We start from the raw sequence: 23,248 nt of genomic DNA, 5'->3' as shown, positions 1-23,248 counted from the left end.
CTCACGCAATCCCGTTGTAATTAAAAAGCCATGATCCTGTCAGTGAGGAGAGCACTCTTAAATCATAGGTTTTGTGCTTTTGGATGAACTTGCACTCCATCTTCTTTGGAGGACAAAGAAACTGTGTTTTCCATTCAAAGGTCACAGCACAGCCAAGTGTCTCGCTCAGGAGCTGAGGGTTCCCATTCCCAGCATTGTCATCGCACTTGAAAATAATAGTAGCTTCTCGATTCCCAGTTGCTATGTGGAGATACATTAATGGAGAGAAAAAACTCTTCAGGGGTTGTAACGTATGTGTGGACTGTGCAGTGTAATAATTATGACTCTAGACAGTAGTGGAGAACTGTTCTAAATCAAGCATAGCTTCTCATTAAAGAAATATGAACTTTTGTTTCTATCTCACCTATGTTAAATTCACATAATAGGCAGAACACAATCATTTTGATGTACCATTACTTTAGTTCATTAGGCTGATTAAAAAAAATATATATATAGTCTTTACTTTATCTCCAGCTTAATGGGAAAATCAACTATTAGGTAAAATAGTTTTCACCATTTTTTGGCATTAGGGTTTTTGTTTTTTTAAATTGCACACTGTTGTCTCATGTTACAGTTTCTCATCATAAAGGACTTTTACCCACACATCAAAAGTACTGGAGAGGAGGGAGGGAAAACGACACACACACAAAATGATCCTTGTACTGCAAGAGTCATGTAAAAAGAGCCTTGGTTTAAACTGAGAATCAGGCTCAATAGACACACCCATCATTTCATATCTCCAGTAAATGAAGTTCTTACTAACCATTTCCACAAAATCCCCCTTTTCCATCTTTGTCATAGTCCTTAGTTGTGGCACACCATCGCCGTTTTTCTTCGTCCACAATACAGTCCTCATAGCTCTGGCCTTTGTATTTGAAGGGGAATACGCAAAGCTCACCTTTTTCAGTCACTGTAAATGGAGGTGACACCCCTTGAGACATATGCTCTGTAGTTGCCATGTGTAATGCCAGGCAATAAATCAACAGCAGTTTATAATTCGAGATTTTGTACTCGGTTCTGTTTTAAAAATCCATCAGCCCAGCATTCAGGCACAAATACAGAAACATCACGTCTAAATGCAATCAGATGACCTTGCAAAGAGATACACAGTTTAACTTTCTGGGCAAACAGCTAGGGCCTTCATGGAGCCATTTCAAACTGACATATATAGCAAAGGCTGTATTGAACATAGGTAAATAACTTCATTTCAGAGGTCAGTAATAGAGCATAATGTTTTATGTTTTTAAGATAATTAATTATACAAGAGCCAGGATTACATCCTCCTATTGCTAAACTGTTTTTTCCTGGCAGTTTTTCAGCTGCTCCATGTCCTAATGGGACCAGACCATTTTTTATGTAAATTACCTACAGCCAGTTACAGGGTCTCACCTGGAGGGCACCGATCACCCCCGGTATACTGCAGAATGACAGTTTCGTCCTGATGCCTGTAATCCATTTTCATTTCCTTTAGGGTTCCAAATGAAGTGACACTATTTTCAGAGACCAGGCACACTGCCCCATCTCTGCATTTTCCCCGGGGCACATCTGCTTCAGCACACACCCCAACATGGTAACTGTTGGATCCAGAAGATACCTGTAGGCATCCACAAGAGAACCGTATGTCACGAAGATAACACACTCTAGAGCCCAACAGTCAATACTCTGAGAATTACCCACGTCCTTTATATACTTGAAGTCTTTGAAAAGTTTAGACGACAGGGATTGGACATTATTTTACAGAAAATCGTTTCAAGACCATAGGGAAGAAATACACCCTACAATTTAAAATTTTATTGTACTGAGCCACATTAATAGGTCAGCCTTGCAAAACTCAATATTACTGTAGCACCCAGGAGGTTTTATGAAAGTTGATTGGCCTGTTAACAAACATCCATTTTTTAAACATTACAATGCCTAATAACGGAAAAGTTAACGGTGCTTCCTCACTGGAGGGGCGGGGGAGGGGGGGAATATCCCAGACAAGTAGAATTTCGCATGTCTAGTAATAAGCATTTTATGAGAGAAGGACTAGAGCTACTAGTACATAGTTTTGTCTCCTGGCACCATAGGGGCTGCCGCCTGGAACAGCACCATAAACTTAACGCTAGTGGCTCTTGGAGATGGCACAAAAAAGTAATGCACACGCCTCTTCATCTCAATTTCCTCAGTTCACATGACTTATTCAAATGATTACTACTGCTTTGGTTTCCACGCAGGCTATTCCCCCCCACTTCCGATAACAACAATAGCCCCAACACTGTGTCAATGTTACCTTATATGAGCGTCCAGAAAGGCTGGACAAGTTAAAAGTGTAGTTTAACTGCTCATCAGTCACAGAGCAGCCCAGCATGTCCACTTTATCCGGACACACTAGAGGAGTACCCCACTCGAACACGAAACTGCAGTCAGATTTTCGTATCATGTTTGGCTTGCCCTGTTACAAAACACAGCAAAAGCATTACAATGAACTCTGTGTGGGTTTAATTATTTCTAGTTATCTTTGGGGGGAGGGAGGGAGGGAGGGAGGGGAGCAGGAGGAGAGAAGACTCCTGATGGCAGGGCTGTTTTTATTAACTCCTTGGCTCAGGACTACCACCAGTACAAAATGGTAAGATGTCAGTCACCAGCAACAAATTATTCCATCATAACACCCATTTTCATGCCTTTCTAGAGCTCTGTGGAAGACAGAAATGCTGTTTTGCAAAGTATTTTGAGATTCCAAATTTTGGCTTTGTTTCATATCAGAACAAAAACTGAAAGTTTGAAAATTCTCCAAAGGAAAATTCAGGGTGTTTTTTTAGAGTTTGACTTTTGTTTTATATTCTTCTTCGATTCCTATCAGTCACTTCAACAGCAACAATAGGGCTGAATGAAGTCTTTCCACCACTTTCTGTTGTGTACTAGCTTCACAACTTCGTTCAGAACCTCTGTTCTACACCATTCTTCACAATATCTATCCAGCATCTTCTTGGTTCCTTGCACTCTGGTGTGGATAGCTGTGCATTGCATCCTTTCCGGGTCTCTCTTTAACTTGCGTCCAAATCATTATAGTTGTTTTTCTTGACTCGTCTGTAACAGCGTTATTTCATTTTCTCATATTCTTATCTTCTTGCCCTAATCATTTTTTGTTTGTTTGTTTTCCACTGCCTTGAACCTCTCAGTATTTCCCTCAGCCAGTTCATTTCTGTAGTCAAAATCTTTCATTCATCAGCCTTCCTCATACTCCAGCATTTCAACCTGTACAGCAGTATCGGCATGATAGTGGTCTCATGTACATGGATTTTTGTATTTATTGAAATGTCTTTAGCCTTCCAGATCTTGTAGAGAGTTTTCTGAACTCTGTAGTAGCAAGTCTGATTCTTCATTTTATGGCATCTTCACAATTCCCATTTTTCAGTACTAGTCCTCCAAGGCACACACATGTTCCCACTTGTTCCAGTTCTGTGTCTCCGAGTTTGATCTTTACCACTTCCTCTTGTCTTCTGATTGCCATAACTTGTTTTATAATTCTAATACATTAGATATAATAAATAAAGAGTTTAAGAGAAAGTAGTTCCAAAAAAAAAATTGAAATGTTCTGATAATGCTGAAATGTCCCATTTTGACATTTTTGGAACTTTTCATTTTTGGTCCTAAACAAAATTTTGGAGGAAGACAGTTACAAAAAAGCATTTTGACAGAAAAATATCTCCACCAATATTTTTCTGACCAGCTTTAGTCTTTATTAGGGCTGTCAAGTGATTAAAAAATTAATCGCGATTAATTGCACTGTTAAACAATAGAATACCATTTATTTTAAATAATTTTTGGATGTTTACTACATTTTCAAATATATTAATTTCAATTACACAGAATACAAAGTGTACAGTGCTCACTTTATATTTGTTTATTACAAATATTGTACTGTAAAAATAGAATTTTTCAATTCACCTCATACGAGTACTGCAGTGAAATCTCTTTATCATGAAAGTGGAACTTACAAATGTAGAATTATGTACAAAAAACCTTGCATTCAAAAATAAAACAAACAATGTAAAACTTTAGAGCGTACAAGTCCACTCAGTCCTACTTCTTGGTCAGCCAATCACTCAGACAAACAAGGTTGGTTACAATTTGCAGGAGATAATGCTGCCTGCTTCTTGTTTACAGTGTCACCTGAAAGTGAGAACAGGCGTTTGGATGGCACTGTTGTAGCTGGGGTCGCAAGTTATTTATTTGCCAGATGCACTAAAAATTCATATGTCCCTTCATGCTTCAACCACCATTCCAGAGGACATGCTTCCATGCTGATGATGGGTTCTGTTTGATAACAATCCAAAGCAGTGCAGAGACCTGATGCATGATCATTTTCATCACTTAAGTCAGATGCCACAAGCAGAAGGTTATTTTCTTTTTGGTGGTTTGGATTCTGTAGTTTCCGCATCAGAGTGTTGCTCTTTTAAGACTTCTGAAAGTATGCTCCACACCTCGTCCATCTCGGATTTTGGGTGGCACTTCAGATTCTTAAATCTTGGGTCGAGCGCTGTAGCTATTTTTAGAAATTCACATCGGTACCTTTTGCATTTTGTCAAATATGCTGTGAAAGCGTTCTTAAAAAAACAAACATGTGCTGGGTCATCATCCAAGACTGCTATAACATGAGATATATGCAGAATGAGGGTAAAACAGAGCAGGAGACGTACAATTCTCCCCCAAAGAGTACAGTCACAAATTTAATTGACGCATTACTTTTTTTTTTTTTTTTTTTAAAAACAAGCATCATCAGCATGTCCTCTGGAATGGTGGCCAAAGCATGGACGGGGCATACAAATGTTTAGCATAAAACACCTTGCAATGCTGGCTACAAAAGTGCGATGCGAACGCCTGTTCTCACTTTCAGGTGACACTGTAAATAAGAAGCAGGCAGCAGTATTGCCAATCAATGCAAAGAAACTGGTTTGTCTTAACGATTGGCAGAATAAGAAGTAGGACTGAGTGACTTGTAGGCTCTGAAATTTTACACTGTTTTGTTTTTCAGGCCAAAAAAATCCGCATTTGTAAGCTACTTTCATAATAAAGAGATTGCACTTCAGAACTTGTATGAGGTGAATTGAAAAATACTGTCTTTTGTTTAGCATTTTTACAGTGCATATATTTGTAAACAAAATATAAAGTGAGCAGTGTGCACTTTGTATTCTGTGTTGTAGTTGAAATCAATATTGAAAATGTAGAAAAACATCCAAAAATATTTAATAAATTTCAATTGGTATTCTATTGTTATAAATGTGATTAATCGCAATTAATTTATTTTTAGTTAATCGCATGAGTTAACTATGATTGACAGCCCTAGTATTAATATAAAAATGTGTATTTTTAAATGTAACTGAACACCTATATTAGAAGAACATTTAAGATGTATTACATTTCCTGTCCTGAGTGCCTAACCAGACAGCTTTAACATTTCATAACAAAGTATCTTTGGTCTTTAAATTGGGGAAAATGGCACACAGGGTACAAAGGAAACATTCAAATAAATTCTAACGTTTTCCTCCAAGAGGCAAAAATTCCACTCCTTCCTTCTGGTACAGGGCTAAGGCTGATCAGAGACAGTATTAAGAGGAAGTTTAAAATGTTAACAATAAGCTACCACTAAACTAATTAACTCAGCAAAGTCTCAGATAGCTTGCAACTTGCGTAATTTGCCGCCTGCCTAAAAATATGTATCTTAATATAACTGAAGAAAGGACTAATTTTCTTTCAGGCCATAAAATGTGAGCTCTCTTCTGAAGCAAAACATACTTGCTGTCTTTTCATGAAGTGCTTTTTTCCCCTCCCCTTCTTACTAGTTTTGGTTGGAGTTTAAAATAGAAATTCACTACGGAAGAGCAAAGTTTACACTATCTCATTGGTTACTTCGCATTTTGCGATACACTTCATATTGTTCCTTTTCCTACACTAAACAAATATGTATTTTCACTGTAAAATATATAAAAAAGAGTTCTTACCAGATTTGTTCCTCTTTTACAGTGGAATACAATAAGAGAGTTGTAGTTTAACATTTTGTCTCCTTCACAAGGAGTTGTACTGTTAAAAGTGATATAAACTTCATTTACAGCGGGATTTATTTTTGGAGGTTCAGTGATGCGACCAATATCCTAAATGAGCAAAAACATTGATTAATGACAGCACATTAAATACTACAGCCCCAGTTTTCAGACGAGCCAAGTAGCTGCATCTTCCATTGACTTACATGAGAACAGAGGTACTGAGCACCTCTGAAAATCATGCCCTATAACAATTGCTCTCCTTGGATGTACTTTGATTAGATCTTAAAAACAGAAGATAACCACTCACTATGTTAAATGGGTAAGCTTGAAAAAAATAGCACATAATAAACCAACAAAATTTCACATCTTGTGTGCAAGATGTGTCGTTAGGCCAAGAAAGAGTGCTGTTTTCAAAGTAACAAACGGGTTTCTTATAAGCCATCATGGAAGCATCCAAAGTCTCAAGTAAAGAAATTTTGTCATTTAAAATACTAGCTTCATTTGCTCACAGCCTTTACTGACTCTTGATGCACATTTTTGTAAGTTAATCTTCACTAAGATTCAGCAAGAGAAAAACTTCAACATCCCTAGCAACCTCCCTTATGGTGGGGAGTTACCATCACCTTCAAATCTGATTTCACCTTCAACTGTTGCTTTGCAAACCATGATATCTGGTAGTCAAGTGTTTGAAGGTAATTCACCTGTAGTTACATTTCACTACACACTGGGACACATACCGCTTCATATTTAGGACACACTATTAATTTTATGGCTAGCATCTTTTCTCCACCATATACAGGCGGTTACTTAAAAGCTTTCTACTCACCAATCCGAACACCTAGTAGGTACTGCTAAATATAAACCACGAATGAGACATGTTTGGCTAACGTTTTGGGTCTATCCCAGTGTGAGCTGTCGGTATATATCACAGGAGACAGAAGTCTGCAATGCCAGTGGATCTTTCCAACTCAGAGGATAGCCATGGGGACATAAGACGTGGACACAGTTTGGGGAGAAGTGACAAATGATGTGATGGGGCAGGATTTTGCAGATGTAGTTTTAATCAACCTTTCCCCCAAAACTCATAATCAGACCAGTTTCATTGGGGTAAGAGGTGTTCTTCAAAGAAGTTTTCTGAGTTACAGAATCTCAAAATATTTCAGTGCTGATAGTTACACCATACTTACTATGGGGGGTCCATTAACAGGAACCATGCAGACAGCAGCTCCAGGTGGGCAGTTGACATCTGTGATTGGATTCAGAGGCTCACAGATGTTAATATAGAAATCTGGAGTGAGGTCAGTTAAATCATCATCATCAAATGCCTCATAATAACCAGTTCGATGAATCAGAGGGGAGAGGTCAATAACTGAGCTGCCATTCATCACGGAGCATTTCACCTGTTAGAAAACAAATGTGATGCCTTTATGGGAACGGTTTATTATGCAATGATACTTCCTTTTCTCCCTCTGGCCAGAATTAATTTCAAGTGGGATTAAATTTCAAATTCAGTTTGGAGAGTCTCTGAGTAAAACTGCACTTGTTACTCTTTGCTTAGCTACTGACAGTAATCTACATAATTTATATTTGTTAGAGGAAATGGGATTTTATTATTTAATGTTTATGACTTAGGGCCCAGGTTTGCCACTAAGAAAAAGAGAAATGAAGCATTGGTGTGTAATTTCTTAGTGAAGATAGCCATAAAAATGTCTCAAAGGGTCAGCAAACTCAGCAGCAATCTCAAAATCAGTCCTGGAAGTACACTTCAAGTACAGTATTTAAGCCATTTAATTCCAATGGAGTAATTTTTTCTTCATTGTACAATCGAGTACACTTGTTCTCGTCGTGTTTATACTTTCAGGCACCAAGAGAATCAGAGTTTCTATGTTTCTCAAATCATATGAATGTTTTGGGGTTTTGAATGGTAGCTAGGAAAAAAGCAACAACAACTGCAAAATGGGTCAGATTCATGGACTTCTAAGGCCAGAAGGGACCATTATGATCATCTAACCTGATCTGCGTAACAAGCCACAGAGCCTCACCGTGAAATTCCTGCAACAGGCCCATAACTTCTATTTCAGCTATGGCATATCTTTCAAGACAAAGATGCTCAATAGTGAAATGAGTTAGCTTAGAAGCTATCAAAGTGTGTCACATTAACTCAGAGGTTAACATCTGAAAATGCCTTTTCTGTTCTTGTTAAGAGTACTCTCAGATTGGTCAATAAGCACCAAAACTAGAAATCCTTTGCTTACAAGTACTACCTGGTAGCAGACTCGTACCTTTTACTGTAAGCACAAATTATACTCTCTGCACTTATTGCTAAAAAGACACTTCTGCTATGAACTTCTTTATAAGTTAGGGTACTACACAAGAGGAGACCTTTCCCTTGAAATGTAGAATTTTAACCACCACCACTTTTGCCACATCAGGACAATGCTAACAAGAAGCAAAATGTTTTTTCCACTGTACTGTGTCTGTGGTTTCTGTATCAAAGAGAGACGTTTGTTGATTTTCTTACCTCTGCCTCACAAGCTAAAGAAGTATGCCAAGAAAAGTAATGGGTGCATGTCCTCTCATCAAAGGACAAAAGCACAGGTTGGCTACCAGTTCCAGCATCAGACTTGCACACAAAGCTAAAATAGCTTGTGTGTTTCAATTCAGAGTTTGCAGGACAGGGATCTCCCCCAGAGTAGACAAGTTTCAACAGCTGATCCTCATAAATCAACATTTTGCTCAGTCTTCCAGCATTAATTGGCTTCTGATCACCAATGATGCAGGCACCTAAATTAAGTAAAATGGGGACAAAAGTTATTGGCTAGGAAAGAAAATGAATAATCTGATCGTGCCGTGTATTTGTATGGTAAATTACAATTGTTCCTTAAATCTTACAGTGGTCTTAAACTAGGACTAAAAGAGTTTTGAATTACTACTTTTTTCCCTAAACGAGGCTTACAATTTTTAAATTTTTCCAATTTAAAAAACCCCCTCTCAATATGGTATCAACTACTTGCACCACTATGTTTAAATAACATTTTACAAGCATAAAAATGGAGTGGTGGCTGTAGAACAGGCAAAAGTTTTAGTATAGCTACTCCTAGGGCTCACCACCCATTCCTCATCTCCCCGCAAACATTCAGAATTAGCCATTTGCTTCTTTTAAATTATAAGGGTGCAAAGAACATTAGCCACTGAAAAACTGGAAACAGACTTTTTGTCTAAGATGAAATAAGGTAGGTTACTTGTCCATTTGATGGGTGTTAAACCCTTTGGGTATTAGTATCTCTTTATATTACAGAGATCACTATAAATTACTCAAAGCAGTTAGACAGACAGACAACATTTGAAGTGATGGTGTAACTGTCCTCCTTTGTGGAATTACACATTTATCTGGCAGACTGCAAGAGCTCTGATGGGGTACTACTGTAGCCACTATAGGTCAGGATATGGAGCCACACAGAGTAGCAGAGGCCATCATACCAGACACGCTGTGATACTTAGCCATAAATGGATCCGTGAAGTGTGGACCATCAGTGTTGGTTCCCTTTTCAATTCTAGGAGAGCGGTTTTTGTCTCATCGACTAAAGATTGTTTGGGAGAGGAGAGCTCTATCTCCCCACCCCCTCCCCCATTAGAATCCCATAGTTTTCTCTCCTTTTGAAAAGATAAACACCCATTTTTTCATGGTCTGTGTGTATAAAACATCCTCACTGCATTTTCCACTTTATGCATCCGATGAAGTGAGCTGTAGCCCACGAAAGCTTATGCTCTGATAAATTGGTTAGTCTCTAAGGTGCCACAAGTCCTCCTTTTCTTTTTGCAAATACAGACTAACACGGCTGATACTCTGAAACCTACATGGTAGATAATGCCTTACCTACTACTGTAGGTGACACTTAATAGGAGAGAAGAACACTGTCAGTCTTCTGGACCAGATTAATCTGCTACATAAAGAGTTAAACATCCTCTTATTAGGTCACCACTGGAGGTTTGGTTTAGGGATGGGATTAATACCTAGTGTGGATTACATTTATACTAAATGCACTAAATTAGTCCTGGGGGAATTCTGTGCTACTGCGTGCATGCATATTTAATGTACCCTGCAGATTTCTATTTTTTCATGCAGAAAAAAAGCTTCTGCCAAAATGTTGCTGCAGTTCTGCCTTTTTCCCACCAGAGGGCGCTGTGACGATAGAACAAAGTTGCTGCTCCCGCAGCAAGGGAAGAGAGCTGCCTTCGCAGTGCTGGTCAGGAGGAGACGGGAGCTATGGCGTGCTGGGGGAGGGGGTCAGACAGGTGCTCATAAGGGCTGGGGAGGGGGTGTGCACAGACACATGAGGAAGGGCACAGAGGCAGATGTGCCTGACTGAATGGGAGAGGCTAGGTGTCAGCCAGGGTCTGCATGGGGGAAGCTCCCTAATAATCCCTCCCCGCACCTTCCAAAAAACCTGTTCCATACTTTCCCCACCCATACCCAACAGCCCTACAAGTTCACACCCAGGCTCCTCCCCAGCAATTACTTCCCTCTCCCTCAGCTCCTCTGTTTCCCCCAACTCCCCCAAGCCTTTGCACTGCTTTGGAGGGGTGCGGGAAATACAGTTCTGTATTGCCGTTTTAAATCAATTATTACTCAGAGTTCTGTATTAATATGCCTAGTAAGGAATCTATTTGTCAAAAAACATTTCCTGAATCTTTTTTGTGGTCTGTATTGTTAGACATACTTGCTGACAGATATTTTGAAATAAATGACCAAAAATAATTGAAACTGGTATGATAATATTGTGTTATTCTGACAAATAAAATATGCAGAATTTGAAAATATTGTGCGCATATTTTTTAGGCACAGAATTCCCCCAGGTGTAACTAAATGCACCGGCAGAAATGCTCTTCAATCTAATGATAGCCAATATGCCTTGTAACTGGTTTCCTAACATACAGGAACGTGCATTTATTTCCTTAAATTTGAGTGCAGTTTGAGGTTGTTGGAAGAAGGGTCACAATATATATCTAAGGGGTCTCTTACAGTTTGGCAGCACTTGTATAACTTGCATGTCAATAAAGTCTCACTGAATTGAAATGGAGTCACAGCTGCTTCTTTAATAGTTTGGCTGAATAAATGTAAATGGATTATATTGGTGACTGTTGCATGTCGCGCCACAACTTAGAACAGTTTAACGGAGTTTCTGCTGTTTATTTTTTGCAGTGTTTCTGGTCAGTTTTGCAATCAGCTGTTTATAAGCGATAGGAAGGGGGGGAAAAAGGTTTAATTTTCTTAAAGAGAAGCGGATTTCCATCTTCTGGGAACCAAACCATATCTTTTGTTCCAAGTGCCAAGTGTTTTGTTTTTTGTTTTTAAGACAGAGTGCTCAATGTCAATTCCCAAGTCTTGCCACAAGCAGAGACCCATAGAGCCTGCACATGCCCAGAGGCTGAGAACTTTGGAGAATTCCACAAAGGACTGGCCCTATTCCCTGCTTGCAGCCAGATCTACGGGTCTGTCTCCATGGTCCAGAGAGAAGGGCTTCTGTTCAGATAGAGACTGGGGAATAACCCTCACTTCTCCAAGAGGAATGTTGTCCATTTCTAACTCCATTCCTAATGTGTTACATTTCTTACGATTGTCAAGATTTTTTTTTTTAAACCAGTGAGTCCCAGCCAGGCTACCTCTATCGCCCCCACATATTAATGCATTATATTCCACTATCTCCTGCCACTTGTATGTTTTGGTGTTTAATACTGTGAGGAAAAATAGGTTTTTCTTTAAGCAAAGAGTTTCACTGACTGATCTATTGTTAGTGATGTGGCATACTATATTCAAGCACAGAAGGCAAATTCAGAAAAAAGCAAACAAAAAACAAAAAACTTACCAACCCCACTACCACATGGGCTTTTAGCTTCGTTACAAACACTTAACTTAAGTGTTCTACTTCTCTTGCTGTCATAGATAGTGTAGCCAGACTCTCTCTTTAAAGAATTTAGGTCAAAGAGATGGCCTGCAGGGAGAACAAGGAAGAATTTACTCCTTTTCCAGAATCAAAAATAAATAAAATTGAGTCAAACAATGGCTTTTTAAAGAGATGCTTAAGAATGATAGCCCAGCACTCCCCCAACTCCACAGGATGCCTACCAGTTTTGACAATTATTTGCCTTTTAAGCTACTTAAGAGGAATCCAATACTGGGATTTTCTGAGGCAACAATCTGTTCAGGGTCTGCCAGTAGCATTCATGATAGACCAAGCATCTCCAAGAGGCTGAGATGGTAGTTTCTTTACACAATATTTCTCCCACTCACCTCAAAACAGTTCCCCTTTAGAGAAGGTGAGGGGAAACAACCCTCATCTCCCAGCACCTGAGAGTTCTCATGCCACATCTGGCAGAACGAGGGCAAGCTGACCAGGGTTCAGGGACCTCCCATTCTCCTCATTCGTTGTTACTGGCAATGACAGCTAACAGAGTACAAATGCAATACAGTTTCCAGCGGCTCTAACACATCTGGAACACATTGATGCCATGAGCATAAAGTGGTCATGTGTCCCTTACCTGTAGCAGGGTTGGTTACTCTGCAGTCATTTTGCATATTTCTTTTCAGAGGACATGCAGCAGCAGTGAACCATAAGAAAGTATATTCACATTCTTCAATAGCAGTTACTAATTCTGGCTTAGACTCCTGAAACACAGAAGATTTGAAAGAGAAAAAAAAAAATCAAAGTATCTTCACACAGGCACGTCAAACATTTAAATGTGACAGACTATCCTTATAGCATTTACCACTTAGGCCAAATCCGTCTAGTCCCACTATGGTGGGAAAGCACCTGGACTCCTATATTATGTTCTGGACATTTCATACTGACAAGGCAGAAGTGGCGATGGGCAAGAGGAATGGCATGAGGAGATTTAAAGAACACAGCTTGGGGGAGTGGGCTGTGATGACTTAAAGAGGTGGGAGCCAGGTAACAATCTGTAAATACTTTTAGGGTGTGAACACAGAAGGTGGCATATATTTGTGCAACAAGATAAATTAAAAAGGAACATTTAGCTCATATATCGGGGCAGGAGGAAAGGGATTCTTCTTCAAGAAGAAAGGTTATTTCAGCTGTATAATACTTTCCCACAGCAAGTAATGGAAACTCCACTGCTGAGTATGTTTGAAAGCTAGAGAAAATGTTGGACTATGTACTATAGAGAATAACTCTGCACTAGCAGGCATATTAGACATGAAAAAGACCTTTCTGGTCAGTCACTCAAATTTTAGGAGTCTCAGATCAGGAGCTCAACTCCTTACTTAGCTCCCATAGCCAGTTCCAATCCAATTGCACAAAAGGGTTTTTGCACCACCCCCAAAGAGTGGATGCATCACAGCAAGATAAAACCCTACTGGTAGTACCATACTTACAACTCTGCTTTCATCACACTTGAGGCGTAATATTGTTGTCCTCTTGCGAATTTTGTCTGGACATGGCTCCCCGTTTATGTACTTTAGAATAGAAATGCCATTTTCCCATTGTGGTCCGTCAGCAACCTCACCTAGATTTATATATTTGGAACCATCCACTAAGCAGGCAGCCGCATCTGACGGACAAGACCCTAGACATGAGATAAACACAGAAAAATGACGTTTGCTCTCTGTGACTCCATCACCAGCTGTCCCAACAGTTTAGGATGCATGTTTACGAAACAAGGGATTCTTCCTCAAATATACCAGCAAATATAGCGGCGAAGTGCTAGGTTACCCACCAACATCACTTTAAAAGAAATGCTTAGCTTGACCGTCACTTTAAATGGCTGACCTCAGTCTCGAAAAGAACTGATTATGTTGCTTTTCAACACTTAGGTCACTTCCACTCATCGCCCAGGGCTCTTTGCTTCCTTTATACAGCTTCACCACCCACTCACAGGGTCATGCAGCGGCAAGACGGGCCAGCCACAGCTGTAGCTGCTAGAAGGGAGGTCTGCTACTGCACAGATCAGCTGCCAGAATGCCTGCCCCTAGACACCCGGCCAAGAATCTAGGATCAGCTTGATAGGGCTAGATAGAAGCAACCTCCTCAAAAGGTCACCCTCCTCCAGTGATGCTCTTGTATGTTATCTCGCCCACCCCCAAGATCTATGGTGGACTTGGAATAAAAGGAGGAAGAGCTAGATAGTAGTGAAGCAAGACTGAGGCTGTGGAGGGGTGAGGGTAAAGAGGAGAGCTGCTGGAGAACACCACCACTGGTTAGAATGAAACTGACCCTCCCCCTGCTGCCCACAAGCCACAGCTGTGCCTGTGTCTACTCTGCACCTGGTGATCTTTTGCTTTGCTGTTGGAGCAGTGGGGACAGGAGACAGGGCTGTCTCTCCTCCTGTTTTCATCCCATAACTACCAATGGCATTTAAATAGATATTTCTCTTGCTCTTACCTGCACCTGCATGTAGCACTAAGGACTGGCAGACATTAATATAGTATTTTTGTGTTGAGCCAGACATTGGAATAGCTTCCCAGTTTTCTCTACGCCGTGTCAGAGGTGAAAGATCAAATGAGTTTCCTTTGTTGTCTCTGCATTAAACAAACAGTTTTACATTTAGATGAATCAAAGCCACCTCCAAAAGCAGACCACCACGCTGGGTCAACAATTCTGCACGGATTCAGGGGAAAATGCCACATGCAGTAAGCATCTGGAAATCCTGCACCAATAATAGGTTTCTGGTTGGGATGCTGCTAATAGGTCTCACACCTCGTAGGTTTGCCAAGACCAGCCATTAGATAGGGTGGACCAGTGCTATGAGGTGTTACGGAGAATCCTCTATCTAGGTCTCTAGCTGGTGTGTCTTACTCACAGTCACAGCGATTGCCAGATTTGGGGTCAGGAAGGAGTTATCCCTGCCCGGGTCAGATGGGCTGGGGCACTGGGGATTTTTTTTCCTCCCTTCCTCTGCAGCATGGGGTGCGGTTCACGTGCTAGGACTATCTGGGTTTCTCTCACCTAATCAATTCCCTGCAATTGCAGAGGCCTCTGGCACAGGGGCACCACAGTCTCCCCTGTTCCCTGCCTGTGGCACACAGTTCAGTCTTCTGAGGATTAAATGCTTTAGTCTAACTAAAGTCTCTGGGCTTACTCTAGGTGTGTCTGGGTAGAACTTCATGAATCCGGATATACATTAATTAGATCCTCTAGTCTGAATTCTGGGCTCTTCTAGCCTTAATCTCCATGAAACTATGACCTAGAGAACTATTCAAAAATGTTTTTACTGGGAAAGTCTCACGAGTCATCTTGCTTCTAGGAGGGTCAGAGAGCACAAGCTGGTGGTCAGCTATAGTTCAGTACACAGACAGCAAACTCAAACATTAGGTTCCAGTTTCCATCATACATACCCCTCCTTTTCAATAGCTCAAAAACCCAACACCAACAGCTTCATATTATCTCTGGCCTCTCTTTCTGCTCCTTCCCCCGCTCAGTCTAACATCATCCATCTTGCCACTTCCCCCGCTCAGTCTAACAACATCCATCTTGCCACTAAACTGTTAAACCCTCCCTACTTCCCAAAAGCAGTCTATCCTATATACAAAATTAGTTCATAAGCTTAAGTTTGTTTTCCCCCATCCCAGAGAACTACATTTGCACTTGGGCATTGCTGATACATGTGACAATTTAACCTATCGCTAATTCACACTGGATCACGTTAGAGAGAAAATAATGGCTGTGATTATAGCCACTCATGCTGAATACAATGTCTCCTGAATGGGCACATGTCACCACAAGCACATCACTACCAGTTTAGGTCAGAGGGAAGCACAGCTTACTTGTAGGAGCATTCTATAGATCGGAAGGGTGGACAGGCATATGGGGTGTGCCATTCAAACAGGTAGGTGCAATCTGGAGTTTCTTTTAGAAACACTGGCTGAGAAAAACAGAACCAGAGAAGTTTATATTTCACATATCTAAATACAGCGGTGAACAAAATTTCCCCTACTTCCTTATTTGGCTTTCAAACATTAGTGCAGTTGGACAAGACACCAGAGATCTAACGTTACACAGCTGAATGCAGAGGATACCTTCACGTGTTACTAGTCCTAAAGTTGCGTACACATGACTGGAGCTCAGAAAAAAGCCATTCGTCAAGGGCATGTAAAAATGTTACCCAAAGGAGAGGGTCAAGAACGATTGGCTCTTCTAGAGGATTGTGGGGAGGGAGGAGTAGCAGAGCAGCGTAAGGGCCACTGTTTCTTTAACCAGGAAGGAAAAGGAAAATGAGGGATCAGAGTGGACAGAACTGCTAGCTTCTGCCCAGTTCCCTCCAAAATGGGAGTGGGTAAGCAGAGCAACCCCCAGAGCCACTGGTCCTTTCAGAGTATGGGCTAGGGAAAAAGGAGCAGAGGGATCAGGAGGAGGGCCACCTGCACCTTCACGGTGATACTGAGGGCTACAGAGACAGCCCTGTGAAGATGTAAATTAATTTTATTTACAAGGCAACAGATTTGGTTCATTGGGGATGGCAGAACTGGAAGTGCCGACATGGCCATAAAAAATAAAGCAGGCCTAAGCTTTGGAAAGTTGGGGCTTTTAGGAACAATGCAGTGCAGCAATATATTTCTTCCAGACTAAGAGGCTTAATCCTCAGGCAAATACTGTACATTCCAGGAAGTTATTCACACTTTGCAATGCAACTCTTCTGGATGCATTTGTTTCCAATTGATTTCAAGCACACTCTTCACAAACATCAGGCAGCCTTAGAAATGTGGAGTCAACCACAGTCAGTTGGGGCAAGATTACCATGATCAAGAGGAACATATTTCCCAGAATTCTGTACCTTCTAATAATTCACTTAAAAGGTATGTTTGTTATAAAACAAAATCTCTGTCAACGTGTAACAAAAGAATAAAAAGAAAGCCCTGTTCTTCTGTAGAACAAGCTACTCATCCTTACGCCATGTGTTTTACACTTTAAAAGTCAACTTATTCCCTTATAAAAGGAAAGATTCTTTCCCAGTCTCCCTTAAAAGCTAGTTCAGGGCTCATGATTCAGCTACTGTATTCACAGTAATTCTCTGGAAAGAGAAATGGTGCTAGAGATTTCCCTGGGGTCCCCACATCATGCCAGGCAGACATCCAGATGCCACATGAGGGTGCCTTTCATTTAGCTGCTGATGCGTTTTCTAGCTAGCCACATTATCCCACAACTCAGGAGGAGAACAAAACAATTTAACTCAGTTGGGGGGGGGGGGGGAAATGGGAGGTGTTGTTAATGGAGGACTACACTTTTCTTGAAACAAGATGCATAGCTTCCCTTACACTTGTCTCCCCAGCCCTCTCATGAGGATAATTTCAGAAACTATTATTTTTTCTGTAGCTCCTGAAGACTTGTCTCAATGTACAAAACACATACTAACCTCCAGAGTGTTGTGATCACAATAAAAAAATATGGCAGTTGAGCGTTCATATATTTTGTGGCATTTCTCTCCACTGGTATAGTTGATTTTTATTAATCCATTTTCAAAAGTCAGCTTCTCAGTATACAAACCTTTTAAATTAGACAAGCAAATTACTACTTGAATCCAACTACAGAAAGTTAATCCAGTACATTTGCATAGTTATTGCCAATATTTCTGCCAGCAGGGCCACAAGGATTAAGTAAGCGACAGTAATTTAAAAAACAATACATTTCTGCCAATACTGTCTCAAATCACGACAGACAAGTTACAGGTTTCTGGTGATATTAAATTTTTTAGCTACATCGAATAATTCAATCTTCGCTTTGAAAGAAAGAAATTCTATGTAGCAAGATTGCCATAGTCGGAGGCCTTATGTGCTCTTCTGCAATGTCTTTACCATCATTGCCAGTTAGATGGCAGAATGGGCACAGGTTCTTCTTTCTACTCTGAAATCATCCTGACATTTTTCACTGAAGCCACACTCCATTTGCTAGCCCATGTAGCCACCTCATCTGCCCCTGTTCATTAGCTAATGAAGATTCATATAAAGCCGCTCCAGCAAATGCGGTGCTCTCAGTCCCTCCGAGCTCAAAGGGAGGTTTGAACTCCCAACTCGAGCTACTGATTCACTGTGGTCTGTACCCTACAGTTTTGTGGCAGTACAGGACTTATTCAAAGCTGACAACTGGATTTGGAGAATCATTGACTAGAGTCAGAAGAAGAGATGGTAAGGACTGCTTCTAGTTATACAGAAGCCATTTTAGGGAACACGGAAGTAGATGTTGCTCTTTAAATGATGTTTTACTATTTTATATTAGGATCTGCTTGGCAGTGGTTCTTTACCTCCAGGAGATGCATAGTAAAGCATGATGCCACTGAAAAGCTGCACTCACACTTCCAGAGTGATGTAGCAACCCCCTCCCAACTCCTTTTCACTAAATCCAACAACTACTATACCTGCTACTTTTCTAAGAGTCGGGTCTTGCTTCTTTACTTGGCATGACGACACATTGTTCTGATGATTTGGCTGAGGGCATGCTTCCGTTATTCTCTCACAGACTCTGAAATAGTAGTCATATTCATCTGTACTCACTTTCTTCTCCTTCCCAGAAAGAGGCCTCAGATCATACACAAAGTTGTACCTTGGATCTTTAACTTGACAGTTATCTCCTTTAAATCAAAGTTAACAGAAGGCTTAAATTGCAAATAAATTAACACAGCTAAAACACAAGTTATGTAAGATACGCTCAGAGACAGTCATACATACCCACAGCTGCAGAGTCAAACCTGTACAAAGGACAGTCCTTATTAGGCAGCCTCCTGCCCATCACTCCTAAGAGCCTTAGAATAAATTTTCCTCCAAACTTTATTGGAAGGCCACTTCAGTTAAAACAACTCATTTCTGTTGATCACGTGAGAAGCCACTTAAGAGTTTCACTCTTATTTAGCTTTTAGTGACAATTTATTAAGAGAAAAGCTCAACAATTCTTAATAACCCCTTAAAATTGTTAAATAAAAGCTTGTACTATTCACTGTTTTAAAGCAATATTCAAAAATAGACTCATGAGGCAAAATATGGCCATGGATCAAAAACAGTCTAGGAAGCAGGACAGAGTAGGATTAAATAGTCAACTTTCATCATGCCAAAAGGTTAAAAGCGGAGTGCTGCCAGGTCCAGGACCTTTACTTATTAATGATCTGCAAATGGAGAGTGAGTAGTGAGGTAGCAAGGAGGAGAGCAGTTTTGGATGGGCAGCTTACCCCATTTCTGTCTAGTGTAGAGCTCTTAAACCACTCTCTAAGCATCAGGTGGCAATACTGGAGTAAGACTACCTCAGGTCTGATCTGCAGTGGCAATTCCTATGTTCAGCTGCCATAATGTACATTTACATATTTTATCTGTCTATCACAACTTTACTTAAATGGAAGAGCTAGAGAGTAGTTGTGGGTTAAACTGTAACTTGAAGAGCCAAACCCTCAGCTGGTGTAAGTCAGTACATCTTCACTGCCTTCAATGGATGGAACTACACTGATTTACAACAGCTAAGGTTCTGGTGCCACATTTTAAACAGATTTTAATCAAACCAAGACACCTGTGTGTTGAGAATCACCACTGTGTATTTTGAGCTATTCCCTCCACACACCACCAAGCTTACTAGGTCCCAAATAAAGGTAATTCTAATGGGATTGGCCTTTGCAGCAGTACTGATCCTACAGCATTATCAAGAGTAACAATAATGGCTCAGAGTACTTTTATAACAAAAGTTCTGAATTTTGCTGATACATCATTGACAATTTAAACAGAGAAAAAACTAAGAATTCAGGATCACAATGGCACACAAGTTACCAGAAAGCTTCTATGGAAGGCTGGGCATTTAACATTAGAGCTTGAAATAAAAAAAAAAAAAAAAAATGTACCCAACCCCTACCAGCATGAGGGCTAAGTTTAGGAGTCTGGGTCAGACACCTGTGCTGCCACACCCTACCCTAGGGTTACACTTTGTAACTTTCATGAAGCACAGAGTATGATAAAAGTCCACAACTTGTTTGTCATCACAGGTCAGTGGATTTTTCAGATACTAAAAGCTCTCTCTTCATAACCAAGATGAGCCTTTCGTGCTCTGAGATTTTGTATATGAAGGTCCTCAAAGAATCAATCCTGAAGCACTTAAATGAAAGGAAAGTGATCAGGAACAGTCAGCATGTATTCACCAAGGGAAGGTCATGCCTGACTAATCTAATCGCCTTCTATGATGAGATTACTGGTTGTGTGGATGAAGGGAAAGCAGTGGATGTATTGTATCTTGACTTTAGCAAAGCTTTTGACATGGTCTCCCACAGTATTCTTATCAACAAGTTAAAGAAGTATGGGCTGGATGAATGCACTATAAGGTGGGTAGAAAGTTGGCTAGATTGTCGGGCTCAACGGGTAGTGATCAATGGCTCCACATCTAGTTGGCAGCCGGTGTCAAGTGGAGTGCCCCAAGGGTCAGTCCTGGGGCCGGTTTTGTTCAATATCTTCATAAATGATCTGGAGGAGGATGGTGTGGATTGCACTCTCAGCAAGTTTGCGGAAGATACTAAACTGGGAGGAGTGGTAGATACGCTGGAGGGCAGGGATAGGATACAGAAGGACCTAGACAAATTGGAGGATTGGGCCAAAAGAAATCTGATGAGGTTCAATAAGGATAAGTGCAGGGTCCTGCACTTAGGACGGAAGAACCCAATGCACAGCTACAGACTAGGGACCGAATGGCTAGGCAGCAGTTCTGCAGAAAAGGACCTAGGGGTGACAGTGGACGAGAAGCTGGATATGAGTCAGCAGTGTGCCCTTGTTGCCAAGAAGGCCAATGGCATTTTGGGATGTATAAGTAGGGGCATAGCGAGCAGATCGAGGGACGTGATTGTCCCCCTCTACTCGACATTGGTGAGGCCTCATCTGGAGTACTGTGTCCAGTTTTGGGCCCCACACTACAAGAAGGATGTGGATAAATTGGAGAGAGTCCAGCGAAGGGCAACAAAAATGATTAGGGGTCTGGAACACACGATTTATGAGGAGAGGCTGAGGGAACTGGGATTGTTTAGTCTGCAGAAGAGAAGAATGAGGGGGGATTTGATAGCTGCTTTCAACTACCTGAGAGGTAGTTCCAGAGAGGATGGTTGTAGACTATTCTCAGTGGTGGAAGAGGACAGAACAAGGAGTAATGGTCTCAAGTTGCAGTGGGGGAGGTTTAGGTTGGATATTAGGAAAAACTTTTTCACTAGGAGGGTGGTGAAACACTGGAATGCGTTGCCTAGGGAGGTGGTGGAATCTCCTTCCTTAGAAGTTAAGGTCAGGCTTGACAAAGCCCTGGCTGGGATGATTTAATTGGGGATGGGTCCTGCTTTTGAGCAGGGGGTTGGACTAGATGACCTCCTGAGGTCCCTTCCAACCCTGATATTCTATGAATTACACAAGTATTTTCACAAAAGCATTGTGTACAAAACTGTTGTAATATTAAAGAACAAGATCAAATTTCATATTTAATTCCAGTTTAGAGACTTTTTACCTTCTGCTTTGTGGACAGGACAGGCTGCCAGGGTTCTCCATATAAACACAAATTCACAATCATCCTCATGCTGAAACACAGGTGACCCCTACAACACAAACACATGGGGAATAATCACCAGTTCTAATATTTAAGGTTTCTCTTTCTAGGTAAGCAGGGAGAGGGGAGAAGATAAATGCATTTTATAAACAAACAAACTCAAAGTGTATTTCTAAGTCATGGAGATTGAATTCAAGCAGACTCATCTAATGCCTGTACTTTTAACCCTATAAATCAGGTTCCTGAACAAAGCCACTGTTATTGAGTAATAATGGGGAGTCTAGTATTGCACAGCATAAAACTTTATTCAGTAAAGGCCGATGAAAATGATTTTCCCTTTTCTGGCTATTAGAATATATTGAAAAATATTGCTAAGCAAAATTTAGAGGCCTCCAATTCTGTTTTTTTCTGGAATGGAGAAATAAAATACATTTCGTTACGTGCCATAAGACGGAACTATTACCAGGATTTGATTTTTATATAAAATCACCACACACACTTACTAGGGTTTGATCACACTCAAAGAGGATACGTGTAGAATAGCGCTGTTTATCTTTGCATGTGTCACCATTCAAGTAAGTAATACTAAGAGACCCATCGGTAGCAGCTTGAGGACTTATCTGAATAACACCAAGGTTCTGGCCTTTATCAGCAGATTTCACACAAGATCCTATTGCACCACCTGCAGGAATAGGAAATTTTATGTCATGCTGCATTTTCATTACAGAAAAATCCACTTATGGAGACATAATTTAAAAAAGCAGAGTGGATCAAAAAATGCAGTAGCTCATATCAAAGAGTGAACTGGGATCACTATATAAAAAGTGTCACCAGTTCATCTGAAGCTGACAGCACATTTTATTCAGAACTTTACTTTGTTTTGTTAGACTGAAAATGCACCTTGCTAAGCTTATGTATTCATGTTAGTGGTTCCAACAAGTTCCTTACCAGATTAAGATAAACAGAAGGGGCATTTTTTTTAAAATGTATTTATGGCTACCACCTTTGCTATAGCCTGTACTAACAACAAACTGGTTCAATCCTAAAATAAACAACACAGAAATAGATAAATATCAATTCTTTACTTCATAAAAATTACTCAAGTCATAAAACCACAAGCTAGGAAGAGAGATTTTAATGCGCCACTGTCAGCTTACCAGGGCATCCGGGCACATAAGGTAGAGGCTTGCAAACATTCAAATAGAAAGTTCTTGTTTTTGCATCTTTTGAAGTATCTACAGCAATCCAGGGCTCTCCCTCCTTGCTCAAGTCACTTAGATCATATTCATTGCCAGCTGAGTCTGAAATGTATTTGGGATGTACAATAAGTTGAGGGGACATTAGGTTGAGGACAATAAATATAAAAACTGACCTTCGTAATGTTCTTGTTACAAGGTTAGATGGCTCCTCGATACATACCGAAGTCTCATTACCAATATGAATTTATTAAGGCAGCAGTTCCCAAACTGATCCATAGGACCCCTCCCGAAGGTCCATGAAAAGCTAGCTGGCCAGCCAAAAATACTGGCTCTGTTATACCAAACTGCATGCAGTGTTGCTGTAGCCATGTTGGTCCCAAGATATGAGAGACAAAGTGGGTGAGGTAATATCTTTTAGTGGACCAACTTCTGTTGGTGAGAGAGACAGGCTTTCCAGCTTACACAGAGCTCTTCTTCAGGTCATCTT

At 40.6% G+C, this 23,248-nt stretch overlaps 1 protein-coding gene across 1 annotated transcript in view; it reads right to left on the bottom strand.

The window, feature by feature from the left end:
* Window positions 1-23,248, bottom strand: part of IGF2R (insulin like growth factor 2 receptor) — a 90,686-nt gene that overhangs the window by 14,582 nt on the left and 52,856 nt on the right. The window contains exons 24-40 of the mRNA XM_073337840.2: window positions 22,720-22,863; window positions 22,066-22,244; window positions 21,524-21,611; window positions 18,432-18,644; window positions 17,433-17,563; window positions 15,847-15,944; window positions 14,465-14,601; window positions 13,459-13,649; window positions 12,606-12,732; window positions 11,933-12,058; window positions 8,587-8,849; window positions 7,253-7,465; window positions 6,024-6,173; window positions 2,312-2,473; window positions 1,429-1,633; window positions 803-949; window positions 6-240 (exon numbers count right to left, since the gene is read on the bottom strand). Coding sequence (XP_073193941.2) covers window positions 6-240; window positions 803-949; window positions 1,429-1,633; window positions 2,312-2,473; window positions 6,024-6,173; window positions 7,253-7,465; window positions 8,587-8,849; window positions 11,933-12,058; window positions 12,606-12,732; window positions 13,459-13,649; window positions 14,465-14,601; window positions 15,847-15,944; window positions 17,433-17,563; window positions 18,432-18,644; window positions 21,524-21,611; window positions 22,066-22,244; window positions 22,720-22,863 — 2,809 coding nt within the window. The remainder of the gene's footprint in view (window positions 1-5; window positions 241-802; window positions 950-1,428; window positions 1,634-2,311; window positions 2,474-6,023; window positions 6,174-7,252; window positions 7,466-8,586; window positions 8,850-11,932; window positions 12,059-12,605; window positions 12,733-13,458; window positions 13,650-14,464; window positions 14,602-15,846; window positions 15,945-17,432; window positions 17,564-18,431; window positions 18,645-21,523; window positions 21,612-22,065; window positions 22,245-22,719; window positions 22,864-23,248) is intronic.

The sequence above is a fragment of the Lepidochelys kempii genome, chromosome 3, assembly GCF_965140285.1.
Source record: "Lepidochelys kempii isolate rLepKem1 chromosome 3, rLepKem1.hap1, whole genome shotgun sequence".
Taxonomy (NCBI): Eukaryota; Metazoa; Chordata; order Testudines; family Cheloniidae; genus Lepidochelys; species Lepidochelys kempii.
The sequence above is the reverse complement of the archived record's forward strand: the minus strand, read 5'-3'. Positions and strand labels throughout refer to the sequence as shown.